This window comes from Cydia splendana, chromosome 8, assembly GCF_910591565.1.
Source record: "Cydia splendana chromosome 8, ilCydSple1.2, whole genome shotgun sequence".
Classification (NCBI taxonomy): Eukaryota; Metazoa; Arthropoda; class Insecta; order Lepidoptera; family Tortricidae; genus Cydia; species Cydia splendana.
The window spans coordinates 2,590,444-2,604,368 of record NC_085967.1 but is presented as its reverse complement, the minus strand read 5'-3'; the positions used below and the strand labels follow the sequence as shown (position 1 = coordinate 2,604,368).

The window sequence follows — 13,925 nt, the reverse complement described above, 5'->3', positions numbered from 1 at the left end:
AGAATAATAAAGTGCCTAGGAAATGTTTAAAGATTCGGGAAAGTGAAAAAGCAATTAAAGTCCCCTACCTGTCTATTTATTTATAATACCGGCCAGTCACGATAACAACTAGTCCCGCATCCGCTCCCGCTGCCGCTTCCGCGTTTGCCGCGTAACGGTGCGATACGATTACGACAGCGATATGCGGTTGCAAGCACGTCAACGACAGTCGGCCGCCGGCACAGCCGCAAACGCTCGTGTGCCACGACCCATATTCACTGTTATTGTTTGTTTACAAGGGCGATTTTCGCTCGGAATTACCTCTACTAAAGAATCCAGTGTTTAGTAAATAAATAAAGTGTTTTGGATTTTTTTAATATGAATAATAACATATTTGTAATATTCATTATATCAACAAATAATAATGCCCAAGGTGTGATTAATGAAGTGTAGAAAATCACCGATAAGAATATTGATAAGTGCTTAAGTTTTTGTTTTATCGCAATTGTACTGCAGTGCAAAAGACGCAGTTCTTATTCGTTTAAACCATTGTTTATTCGAAGGACATTCTAACATTTCTAACACCATTCATTTGGTGTGAAAGCGTTTGTTGACAAACACAATCGTAGGAATGCGTAAACGCTCAGAAACCGCAGTTCCTCGGACATAACAATACCTGTTTACTCGATGACTCAAATCATGGGTTCCCAGTCCATAAGCGCAACGCCTGACAATAGCGACGACGAGAGCGGCGAAGCCTTCACCGATGCAGACTTCGGCGACTCTGACGATGAAATCAACGTAGAGTTAGATGTAGTAGAACCTAGCAATGATTCCAAACTTAACGAAACGGTAAATTCTGAGCTGGTAGACATGGAGATCGCCCACGGCGCCCGCAACGGCTTTGACGATGCTAAAGTTAACGGGCTTAAGAACGGAGACGCGGAATGTGACGGGATGCCCAGCGCGCGGCGGGACTCGCATGGCGACCAGAATCCCTCCATCGTTGGCATTCTCGGCGGCCAGCAGGATCATGTATGTATAAATTGCCCCAAGTACAACTTTTTCTGCGTCCTCTTGTTTGATCATTTATTCTTAACAGCTGCCAAATCTGACGCTCATCACGAATATCTGCCATCAAAACTTGTCCCGATTCAATAGTATTATTGTCAGTAACTGTACAGCGTACAGAGTACACTGCATCGGCAGATAACGAAATAATATATCATTTAATCAATTCAATCCTGACTCACGTTTTGGCACATATCGTCCTCTCCGTTTGTTGTCATTATTCTATCCTGGATCACGCTTTTACACAGCCATTTGCCAGCCTTTTCCAATCTGAAAGTTCAGTTGCAAAATCTTAAGTTGATTCACACATGACTCATTGAGTTTGATTCCTTCCGTATAGCTAAAGCCCTTTCCCTTTCCTCCTCTTGTGTAAACTGTAGTAAAGCAAACAGTAGGTTGTATGGTCACAAAACCTGCGCAAGGTCGCTGCTATCTTATCAAAATTTCTCTAACGTACATTCCAGAGGCCGCTCCAGTTTTCTTAAGTGACTGCTGTTTGCATAACGTGCCCTGTAACTAAGATTTAAAATTCCTTCATTCTTCAATTGTCGCTGTGTGTTTTACGTGATCTCTAAATTAGCATCTATGGTTGTGTTAGTTCAGCTGTGGATAATGTAAGGCATATGACAGTGATACTTGTGCGCGTTGCGGTGAGACCTTGTTCGCGAACTAGGCGGATAAAACATGACATTTCCGGAAACCTTACTGAGTTTAACTGCCAGGACTGTTATCCTTTACGTGAGTGTTACTAAGTTTATTATAGATTAAGGCCATGTTGATTTAAACTGTCCTTTTGGACTGAAGTTTCTAGGTTAAATTATCGAACGACCGCCTGTCTATGCTCCTATTTTAATGCAAATAATGACCATTAAGAGAGCAAGCCCTAATTTGGGTCATTAAGTTTTCGTTGTTTTACCAAATCCGGCATTAAGAGAGCAATCAACATGAATAATGTAGGTAACTTTAGTCATACGAGCACTAAAACACTTGTGTTCACTTACTCCAGTGTGCCCGTCAACGCAAGTCGGTTTGCACGTGATCGCATGCGTTTTTGTATGAATTGTCTTATTCTGAAGATCCATCGGATGGTGTTTAATAAGTGAAATGTCATCTCCGGAGCTTTTGCTGCGCGTCGTCGGCAGGTTCCTGCTTCTCTATGTGAGTTGTCCATCGTAGCCTTGTTGCTTGTGATCAATTTATCATGTGACCCCATAAGCGTAACTTTATTGTATGTGTTAATAGCTAATGATGTCATACAGTCAAAGGGCTTCCTGTTAATCGGACGAATTGTTCCGAGATTAGTTAAAAGTTTTACTGTAAAAGTTATTCTGCTCTGCGTACTTGGTTTTGACTGTCCAACACAAAAATATTCTAAACCATGCGGCGTCGCGGCCATGCCTAAAGCGTTATTCTTTATTTTAGGTATGTGCCGTCTGTGGTGACCCGATAATGTAAAACATTGCGAATATATTTGTTTCCGATGAGATCATGAGCTCAAACAAGCGACATAATCGTAGGTATAATACAGTGCTATCGCAGAAATCAATGTTTCTCCGCTCGCGGCGATAAAATGGAATATTACTTCCCATTATATTACCTAGGTAAAGTGGGTGATTCATTGTCCTTTGTATCCTTAGAGCATTTAGTAACTGGAGACGTCATCGCTGTCATTTTCTATACGAAACAGTCTGCCGATTTTTGCGGGGAGGGGACGTCAAATGTATTGTTATTTCTACATGATTTATACGTAACGTACAAATAGCCATATGTCAGTCCATACAAAAGTTTGCACAGTTGTGGTAGTTTTTCGGCAGAGGGGTAAGCTCTTAAAGGCGACTCCATGCAATTATTAAATTGCTCTAAGTTTGTATCTTTAATTTCCCTTATTTAGGTTCGTGTGGCTAAAAGTAAACTTCCATAAGGTTTATTTCATGCGACGTATCTTCATATAAATAAAGCTTATTTGGCGTACTTGTAATAAATATAACTTTGAATAAATGAAAGAGCAGACTTCACTAAACAGTACAAAATTCCATCACCATCAGTGTATGATTTTCTTTAGCAGTTCCACTACCAAATGATTGTTTTCAAAGAGCAAATGCAGGAGTTGCAATAAAAAATACCGAAATCACTATAGGTGTGCCGGTGTGCAGCATGAAGAGTCCCACCAGGATCCCATGCATTATCAGATCCGATCCTAAAGGTTTAAAACTGTTTCATATTATTATAGCCTCTGGATTGTAGATGTAGCTGTGTTATACATGTGTCTGTCTCAGTGTATACAAACAAGACAAACCCGACATGTTCGCGCCCGACCGAGCGAAGTGACGACAACTCGTCCGCACTCGGGTTACTCGGGTAATTATTATAATTTATGCGCATGCATAAACATTTCACGTCGTACGGCGAGATGGACGCATAACTTAGCTGTCAAAATTCTTGTAACAATTGGACCACATTTTTTGGTGATATATTACAATGTCTTTTAAACCAGCAAACGCATCTTAAGGCTGACAGCCGTATTCGAACAATGAGATACGTCAAATACTAGATATTGAAACGATATGGATTGGATATGTCAGTGTCAAGCAAGTGTCAAAAGTGACGTTTTTGTTTGAAGAAACGTCAATTTTGACACTTGTGTCAGCATAGTCATGACCAGTGACCGTACATATCATTTTAATCAACTTTGACTGCGATTTTTGTGCTTTGTAATAAGCTTACCTTCTCATGGGCCATTATTGTCAGACGCCTTTTCTTTTACAAATCAAGAAACGCTACTAGTTGTATTAGTTATGTACGTTAGATCGTGTTCAAAATTAAGTATTGTAATTTCGCAATTCATTGTCTCCGGAATACCAGTCGCGACACTAACATGGTAAATAATCCGGATTTAATCAATATAAATTAGTATTTTTTGGACAGTAACTACTAGTGTAAAATAAATGAATATGTATGTGTATGTAGGTATAAATACAAAGTCCTTATCAACAGTCACATATGTAATAATGAAACCAATCCGTGTATCAGTAACCGTATTGGAATATCGGTGTTAACAACATGACTAACGCGGCATATCGTTCGCGACAGATGGTGTTAACGATGTGCCCTGTATATGGAACAACTTTGTTATGTACTGTCTGTTTGTGTGTAATTTACCAGATTATGCTACTTTACTTCTCAGTGACGTCTCTAATACCGCTAGCGACAGACGGCTTTAGAAGTTTGGAAATGTTGTCGGTCGCCTAATCACGCCTTAGTAAAGTGACTAACATATGCCTATAATAATATCAGGTAAATTCCATGATGGTATTAGAAATGTCACAAAACATTTGAAGTCCAGAGCCTCTACCATCAGTTTTAACATTGACATAACGCTCACGTCTACGTAATTTACTTTCTGTACATCTCGCTTGCACTATTGCTCGCATATGCGAGTACGAGCGAGATGCATAGAAAGTAAATTACGTAGACGTGAGCGTATATGTCAATGTCAAAACTGATGGTAGACGTACAGTATCTACTTATACTTTACATTCTTACAAATTAGAATTCAAATCTCTCTACTCTTCGAAGTCTATCAGATGGTTGGAAACTTTGTTTACTGACTATAGTGTGGCGGATCTTTGTCTTTTATACCTAAATAAATAAAAGTTATCATCAGACTCATTCGTTCAGACCTTGAATTACAGTGTCCAATGAAGCATTAGTCACACATTTGGATTCGCGACAGCTTGCACAGTGAGAGGAGTGACCTTTTCGTCCTTCGTCAATGTCCAAAATGACGTCATTCTCTGTGCGAACTCGCAACCACGTGGCACGGTTTGACATATGTGTACCTACTCATATTTAGCAATATACGTAACTCACTATAGGATGGACCTTGTCTCAGCAAGGTTTGCGAATGGTCAGTTAATTTTGTCGATGTCGGTACATACCTACAGACCAACCACCAATTCTATTATGTCCTTATGATTTGAAGGATCGCTAACTAACTTAGTTTCGTTAGTTAGTTATGGTAACCATCACACACGTGTATCTAATCTAAACACACAACTGTGTATGTGAATAGAAAGTAGTGTGCAACCGATTAGCTGTTTTTTGCGTTTGAAATTGACCACGTTCTTTCTAAGTAATCCAAGTAAGTAGTACTGTTTATTCCGTAAGTGAAGAGTAAGCAGTTTTTGTACGTCTCTGTAGCGGTTCGGGAAATCAATTGAGCACAACACGCCTACCATCAACATGTTTTATATCATTTCTATGTTTATCAGTAAACGCATCAAAACATTGGGAGTTTTCTCTGTTCTAAAAATACTGCTTGTCATGAACAATAGGCACAATAGCATCTTATCGAATTCCTTCCTTATCACTAAACGATTAACTAATGTCTACTTTCATTAACCTGTGTTTCGATCCTGCTAAAGTCGCTAAAGCCTAGGACAGGAAAATGAAGAACTAAAACTTTTTTAGGAAAGTAAATAGCAATTGTGACTAGAAACCTAGGAAAACGTAAGTTTTTCGGAAGACAATTAATATGTTATGGTTATAATCTTGTTTAGTTTTAATTCCATAATTATGTGACGTGTTAATATTTTCTGCCACAGTCATTGAAAAATCTACCATTGCAAAATTACGATCGGAATGTGGTTCGAATGCTTAATTAATGTCATTCGATTGTGGCCTAGCGTCTTATTGCAACTAAATCAAGCATTAAGGTGCAAATTTTCATAAAATTAGCAATGCAATAACTAATGGTGGCCCTAATGTCACTTGGTGGCTCGGAGTAATTAACAATGGAGCCGCCATTAACAGGCGTTCCCCTCTGTCGAAAATAGGCGGCCAATGGTCAACCACATGTCAACCATATGTATGGACTGACGTTTATCTGACATGACGTACCTATACATTTGATGTGCCCCTCCCCCGCAAAAAACGGCAGACTATTTTGTACCGAAAATTTTAGACATGGCGTCTCCGTTGGTTATATCCTCTAAGCTTGGTGGCCTTATGCTTAAAAGTTTATAATTATGCAAGTCTTGCATGCTTGATAATTCACTTTCGAAAATCGTCTCCGATTTTGGTTTTGTTGTGTAGGGTAGGACCAAGTCAGTTCTCGTTCTGAGAATGTAGAGACCCAGGAAGCAGATGGTTTTTTTTCAGCATTGAAAACTCTTTAGTTATAAAAATACGTATTCTATAAAAGTTCAGGATAATAAATTGTGGAATATGTACAAACTTATACTAAACTTAAACATAGACGCGGAGTCCTCGGAGCATAGAACATTTTTTATGTTTTGGGTAGACCGAGGCGAATCGGGTCATTTTTTGTTGGACGGTCAATAAATACAATTTTTAAGGTGATACTGTTTTTATTAATATTCAGTTGGATAAATTATTTATTAATGAACAGAATCCAAGGTTCAGACATAAAATCAAACTTAAATATGATTTATGAAAAATAAAATACAAAACCTCTTAAATAATCCGATTCGCCCCATTTTATGGGGTAAAACGGATCAAAAAATCTCTGTCATAAAATCTTAATTAATAATGGTTAACAATGTTAATCATATGATTAAGAATCACAAAGGTCAAATAATTGACATCAACTATCATTGGTATCTTTAATGTTGCATTTGAGCATTATTTTTATTCCTCCTTTCTAGTTCAATTTTTTATCACGCCACCTACAGAAAGCGCAACATAATATCACTCCTATATGCTACTATATATTTTAACAATAAATCCAAAACATGCTAATGGCCATTTAGCAACAAAATCGAATAACTTAAATGAAAATAAACAAAAACTGTAAACTTTTACAAACCAAAACATGAAAAATCACACATATCCGATTCACCCCATATGAGAAAATTAGTTGTTGGTAACAAAAGACTCTACGTAGGGACAGCGGTTTCGTTAAAACCTTATTAGCAGCTGTAGTCATATTTTCTCCCGACCATTCCCCCTGCTACCTCTTCTTTTTATACGTACGCACCATCTAAAAACATGCGAACATAAAATAAGCCAAAAAAAACGTCCGAAAACCTTGTTTTATAATGTGATCCTAATCGCCCCCAATCAGATGATCCGAATAACCCCATATCATATGTTTGAATTATTTTCGCGTAACGGAAATATACCTTTAAATACAATAAAAACAAAATCAAATCAGGAAACACTATGCGCCATTAACAATAAGTAACAACAATTACAAACCTTTAGCCTTTTGCGTTTACTTTTATCACGGACTGTATTTGCACATTTTTTACATCGGCGGTAAAATCACAATACACCTGTACGAGCGACTCATCGGGAAGTGTCACCGTGACCGACGCGTGAGTCTTTTCCAATGGCAGTAACTGTGGCGACATGCGTTAGGAACAGAGCGAACGCGGGACGCTGATTGACTGGCTGTAACTAACCGCGATCTTTAAAATTTTACAGAAATGCTTATTTTGATCCGATTTCCCCAGTTACCCGAATCGCCTCGGTCTACCCTATTTATATAATAAGAATTGTTATTAGATAAAATCGTGACCGCACGCATTTTTCCACTTTGTCCATCTGTTTAACAATCCATCGAGCAGACTTTCGCAGTTCGGATAGCTATTGTTTAAACCCAGTACGGTACGTCTCTATCGGAACGCTTCCCGTTGCCCGCATTTCAACGGTTTTCTCTATTTTTTTATTACGCCCCTACACTTTGTCGATTTTCAAAAATAATGTAACCAAAGTGCTTCCGCTGCGAATCTTATACACTCAGCCAAATAAGTTGTTGTAAACGTCGAAGATTTCATGTCATTTTGCAATGTACACCATTTACTTACTTACAGCTCATCAGCGACACGCTAAAATATTTGCAGAAATTATTATACTTAATTAGCAACATCGACGATTCTTGGAAAGACATCACAAAACGTACATTTTATTTCATTGCATTGAAACAAATTATTCACTGTGCAACTTTCGCCAGTACCACGCATCATGTTTTCCGCATTGTACCCCAGTATTAAAAATTTTGTTTACAATTCCAATTGTTTTCTAGTCTGCAATAGACATGATTTCTGTATTTTTAATGGAATGTTAAGACTGTTGTAGACATTGTTTCAAGAAAATCATCGGTATCTAGTCGAGCGGTAATAAAGGTAACGTGTTCGACTTTTAAACCGGAGGTCGTTGGTTCGAGCGAGCAATACGAGTCCTACGACGAATAGATCGTCAGGAAACTGTACTAATACAACAAGGACTGGCTTGAAGGACCATCTGACCTTAGTGAGAATTTCGTAAAAAAATGTACCTGGTATCTAATTCTTTGGATTTCAAAACTGCATAACCTGTAATCTGTTAGGGGAACTTCAACTTCAGCAGACATAAGTAGTTCCTGTACCTAATTTACTGTAGTTATTAGCAAACAGGCGTTCGTTTTAAGGGCGTGAGTCAGCCTCCCGTCTAGCCCGTCGGCCGTCGAGGGGGTTGCCCCAGCCGTGCCCGAGCCTGTATTGACGCAGACACTCCTTAACCTATGTTCGCCGCATTTTATGGATGTTGTAATTCACTCGTATCACTTATTATGCCGTTAATGTGCTTGTCTACTTTAGGGTAATGAAATAGTAATACCTTTCCTTTCTTTATGATCACAAATTGACCCAATTCTATGATTTAGGAATTGGACACTTGGAATACTAGGATGGCTAATGGTCATGTATTAGTAAAGCATCGCGTTCCTGTAACTGCCTGTACTTTGTTTTAAGTTCTTTAAGTTTACACTGCGAATTAATATATTAGCAGTCAGTCTAAGGTTATAGTTATATGCAAAAGGCCATTTCGAGGTCGATCGAAATGCATCGTGATTTTGTTTGAAATGTCAAAGTCACAGAATAACTAAATGCCACCTAATCGCCTAATTTTGACGTCACCCGAGAATTGGTTCACCGATCATAGTCACGTGTGTCGTCACGTAATCCTGTTTCTCTGTCTATCACAAGCTGTAACCCAACGCGCAGATTTGGCAACAACTCTTTGAAACAAGAAACCCCTAATCAGACAGAACACCTAAGCATTTAACCTAATTGTCAATGTTGCGTAGACCGACCATCGCCGGAACGGATCGTGTTGCATTGTCTAATAAGTGCGTACTGCGTAACTGTGATGCAAACAATCCTACCATCACGGTTGTCTACTTTCCCAAAAAGCAGATTGCCATCTGAAAATAACACAGGGTTTACTTTAGGGTGTTGCACTTATTTTTCTAAATTCGGTAGCGACCCCTAAAAGTAAATTAAAAATTCTGAAATAAATCCACATTTGTTTTTTAGTGAAAGAGAACAATTTAATCACCCCCTTAAATTGTTCTACATATTATACATAGAAAATTTCAATTTCGACGAAATAAGCAACACCCTAGTTACTTGGTAACATCATCCATATAACTCGTTGCCTTACATTGCTGAAGGTCGCGTTCATCTTGAAGTCTTATTAGGAAAGAAGTTAAATTCTTTCTTCAATAATTTCCACCCCAACAAGTCGTCGATTTTCTTCAGATATTTATGTGGTTCTGTTCTGTTTCAGGCGGAGCAACGGCTAGCGGCGCGGCGGGCGGCGCGGGCGGAGGCGCGCGAGATCCGCATGCGCGAGTTGGAGCGCCAGCAGCGGGAGCAGGAGGACCATGCTGACAAGGCCTACGACATGTATGCCGGTACGTAGCATTTACTCTTGCCAATAGTTTACTTACGCTGAAATACGCATATAACGCATTGGCGGACACCAAGCAAATACACCCTGTCATTTTGTTTATGGTATCATCATCAGCCCGTTGCAGTCCACTGCTGGACATAGGCCTCTCCCAAGGTACGCCACAGAGCCCGGTCTGCCGCTTTATGCATCCAGTCGCTGCCGGCCCTCCTGTGCAAGTCATTCCGCTATCTGGCCAGAGTGATGCGTCCCACGCTACGTTTGCCCAGACGCGGTCTCCACTAACAGAACACGCTTACTCCACTTTGTTTGTGGTAAATCAGGCTAAATCAGTAGTAGATGGCTCGTTTTACACACGCAGCCATCAGAGAAGAATGGCGTGTCGTATAGCTTGCCAGTGACATCTGCAATGGTGACGACGTCCACTCACTGGGCAGTGAAACGACAAAGAAGGAGATTCGGAAAAGCTTTTTAGGAAGTTGGCTTATTGACGTTAAAGTCTCTACAACTTAAAGCCCACATCCTTCATCGCCATCGTCTTACGGTGAATGATGATTGTTTGATAAATTTTTTGGCATCCGCTGAACTATCGAACTCGAACGCTGATTACTTCAGGATTCTTACTTATGAATTTGTCCGTGTTTTGCAGAAACGGTGGGGCGGCGCACGGGCACCCGGCTGACGGGGCTCAGCCCCGCGGCGCTGCACTCGCCGCGGCGGAGCTCCGAGGACTCGGCCGATGACACCTTCAACGTCAAGGACCTTAGGGTGAGGCCCACAAACTATTGAGAGTTGTAGCAATCGCGGTCGAAAAGTGAAGAAAGTAAGCGACCGCAACTTTATTTTATTGCTTACTTAACATTGTAAATGGCACAGACTAAAGCTAGAAATGCAATATTGGTAGTTGCGGTTCGCGTATGAGGTTTTTTGAATGGGCCTGAGAAAAACGGGAGGATGTCTTTTATGGTGCGGGGGCTTAGGAAGCATGCGGAGACTCCGCTGTTACTTCGAACCTCCTATTTCTGGCACTCATTTATACGCTTTTTACGATGCGTTCCTAAGCGTTTTTAGGGCTGTTATTTGAATGTTTATGTAGGGTTAAGGCAATATTTTTACTTCCGATTCCAGGGGGAGTTGAAAGAGGTAGAAGAAAAGTTCCGCAAGGCGATGATCTTAAACGCGCAGCTTGACAACGACAAAGCGGCGCTCGGCTACCAGCTCGAATTACTAAAAGACCGCATCGAGGAGTTACATGAGGAATACGCACAACTGCAGGTAAAAACTCAAGAATCGGATGTTGGTTGTGAGAGGTTTTCAAATTTAACTACTTAGCGCCGCTTGCACCATCCCACCAATCCGGGGTTAACTGGTTAAAATCGAAGTTACCATGGTTAACAGTACAATTTGACACCGGGGGAACGGTTTGACGGGTTAACCTATGGTCAGGGGGATGGGGCCTTTAATCGCTTACTCGTTTGACAAAGTTGAATTCCAGTTAAATCTATATTCAAGTTTCATTATTTTATTACGAGGACAATAATAATATACACTTTATTACTTCACAGCGGGAGCACAAAGAGAAATGCTCGGCCCACGAGCGTCTAAAACGCGAGCACGTGTCCCTGGAGCGCGAGCTGGGCGCGGCGCGCGGCGCGGTGCGCGCGCGCGAGCTGGCGGCCGCCGCCGCGGGGTTCGCCTTCGTGGACGCCGCGCCGGCGCCGGCCACCAACGGGGAGGACAAGCCGGACTCCACGCTGCCGCCGCTGGCGCTAGTGAGCCACCAGAACGAGAAGCTGCTCAACGACGCCGGCGAGGGAACGCTAGGTGAGATATGTAGTTAAAATATAACGTAGGTGGATGTAAACTCTGTTAGCTTTGGAAAATTTACATTTGTAGTTTTTTAGGAGGATGTCAATTTGTTGTTGCTTGGATTGTGGGTTTAAAAGTTGAAATTATGGTTGGATAAATTAAACGAATTATTAATATAAAAAATGTATGTTTCAGATGTCCGGTTGCAAAAGCTGCTCAGCTCGAAGCAGTCTCTGGAGAGTGAAGTGAGGCGTCTCAAACTGCAGCTCAACGAGGAGCGCCACAACGGCGTCGCGCGCGCTCACGACCAGGACCTCGAATCCGAATGTGAGTGGCACTTTTGAGGGCTACGAATCGCAAGTTCAGAGTGTCAGGTATATGTACACTTGACGCCGACGCTACGAACGTATGGCGGCCTGCGATCGTGCGCGTTCGTAACGTTTGTAGCGGGCGGGTTTTGGCCAAGGCATAATAGTAGCTTTTGTGAAATGGCCGCGCGAAACAACCAATGGATCAGTTATCTGACAGGTGGCAAACATAGTAACCGACTCGTTTAGGGGCCATCTGTTTTGAATTTAAGGAGTGTCTATGACATACAAATACAAGTGAATAATATTTAATCGTGTATTTCAGTGGAGGCCCTCCGCAAGTCAAACGCGGAAGCGAAAGCGCGAGCGGCGCGCGCCGAGGCCGAGGCGGCGCTGCAGGCCGCCGCCGCCGCCCGCCTCGGGGCTCAACTACAGCGGCTCAAGGCGCAGGCCGATGCCAGGGATGACGCGGAAGAACAACTCAAGCAGGAGCGCCGCAAGCTACAGAGGGAGGTCCGTATTATAAACTAGGGATCGACGAACTGTGGCCTCCCCAGCCCTTCTTACAAGGAAAGGAAGCAGGGGAGCCATACGATCTGACCTTCTGACTTACCGACGTGCGACATATCAAACGCAAAAGCGTACACGTATTATAAATAAACAGAGGTAGCGCCTCTAAAGCGCGAGCGAGAAAACTTTCTTTACCCGCCGACCTCATAAAATCATTAATGGAGAACATACTTTAGCATTTCAAAGGAATGAAAATGTCGTAGATTTAATTACAACATTTACAACATCATTCGACCGCTGTAACATAAACCAGGTAATGGTAAAGACGCTGTGCTACAACTTTGTTATGTTTTCAGGAAGTCGTTGACTTCTGGGCCGTTATCAATAATGGCGATAGTTAACGGTACGGTGCATTCATGCGTGCCCCTAATACGACCTCTACTCGACTGTTATTTCCCACTGTACATACAGTCGTCAGTAGAAATAACTTAGTACACGGATGAAATGAAATTCCGTGAAACCTTGTTATAAAAAAAAGTAATAAGTACTTAAGAACTATAGTCTGTCAAGCAAAGTATGTCAGTAGCAATGTACAGCAAAGTGAAGTAAGGCAACACTCAAAAAGCAGTATTGCGTTAAGAAAAGCAGCAATGTACATCGAACCAAAACATGTACTTATCATAACCTCAAATTTTACAAATATTTGCGATCAACGTGCATGATTGTACATTGTAGGCACTTGGGTAGGTGCTTAAGTTCAATCTTTGTTAATATATTGTTATTTAATGGTGACAGCAGCAATTTCTCTTGAAATAGCAACGATTTAGAATGTAAACAAACAAGATGGCTGTCATTCACGAGCCACATTCCACAAATAAAATACAGATGACACGCGATTTTGGAATTATTTGAAAACAGTGTTGCTAACCCGCGATTTTTCAAATTTGCCGCCTTTTGCTACTGACAAGATTTGCTTGACCAAGTATATGTCCGTGTAACTAATTCTACTGTTGACTATACTTGAATGTCGAGTAGAAGTTAAAATAATGATCCAGAGTGTGGTATATTATCACTAAACGAATTTATATCCACTAAATTGTATATAATCAAATCCAGCTGCTATGTGATGTGACCCTGTTTTCGCATGATTAACTTGTAATTTACCCTGACATGTAATTGAACTCTTATTGACTGTATTTAATTATCCGTTTATGTTAGAAAACCTTTAAATAATTACGAAATTTAAACATTACAGGCTTAAGTGATGTGTCTTAAGTCCTTTACGTAAAATTACGCCCTGAAATAAATCAATGTAAATATTTTAAAATGAACACGTTGTTTACCTGTTATTATATTGTAGTGTCTTAAAAACTCGTTTTAATGTCCACATTTTACCATCAACAACACACTTACCTGACTGACTTTTCTTGATAGACTGCCTTACTATGAGCAAAATCACCACCACTATCGTGTAAGATCAGCAGAGGTATAAAACTTATTACAAAAAAATCATCTAATTTACAAGCAATAACTGTTTGCAATTAAGAACGGATC

General features: G+C 40.7%; 1 protein-coding gene across 4 annotated transcripts in view; it reads left to right on the top strand.

Annotated features, from left to right (window-relative positions):
- Positions 1–13,925, top strand: part of LOC134792653 (leucine-rich repeat flightless-interacting protein 2) — a 42,801-nt gene that overhangs the window by 23,997 nt on the left and 4,879 nt on the right. For 2 of the 4 annotated variants that reach the window (XM_063763913.1, XM_063763912.1), the window contains 6 exons: positions 9,622–9,748; positions 10,394–10,512; positions 10,873–11,019; positions 11,310–11,568; positions 11,749–11,880; positions 12,187–12,374. In XM_063763913.1, the coding sequence (XP_063619983.1) occupies positions 9,622–9,748; positions 10,394–10,512; positions 10,873–11,019; positions 11,310–11,568; positions 11,749–11,880; positions 12,187–12,374 (972 nt within the window). Of the gene's footprint in view, positions 1–222; positions 1,015–1,509; positions 1,789–9,621; positions 9,749–10,393; positions 10,513–10,872; positions 11,020–11,309; positions 11,569–11,748; positions 11,881–12,186; positions 12,375–13,925 lie in introns of those variants that run through there. The other 2 variants (XM_063763911.1, XM_063763914.1) reach the window with 2 other exon arrangements.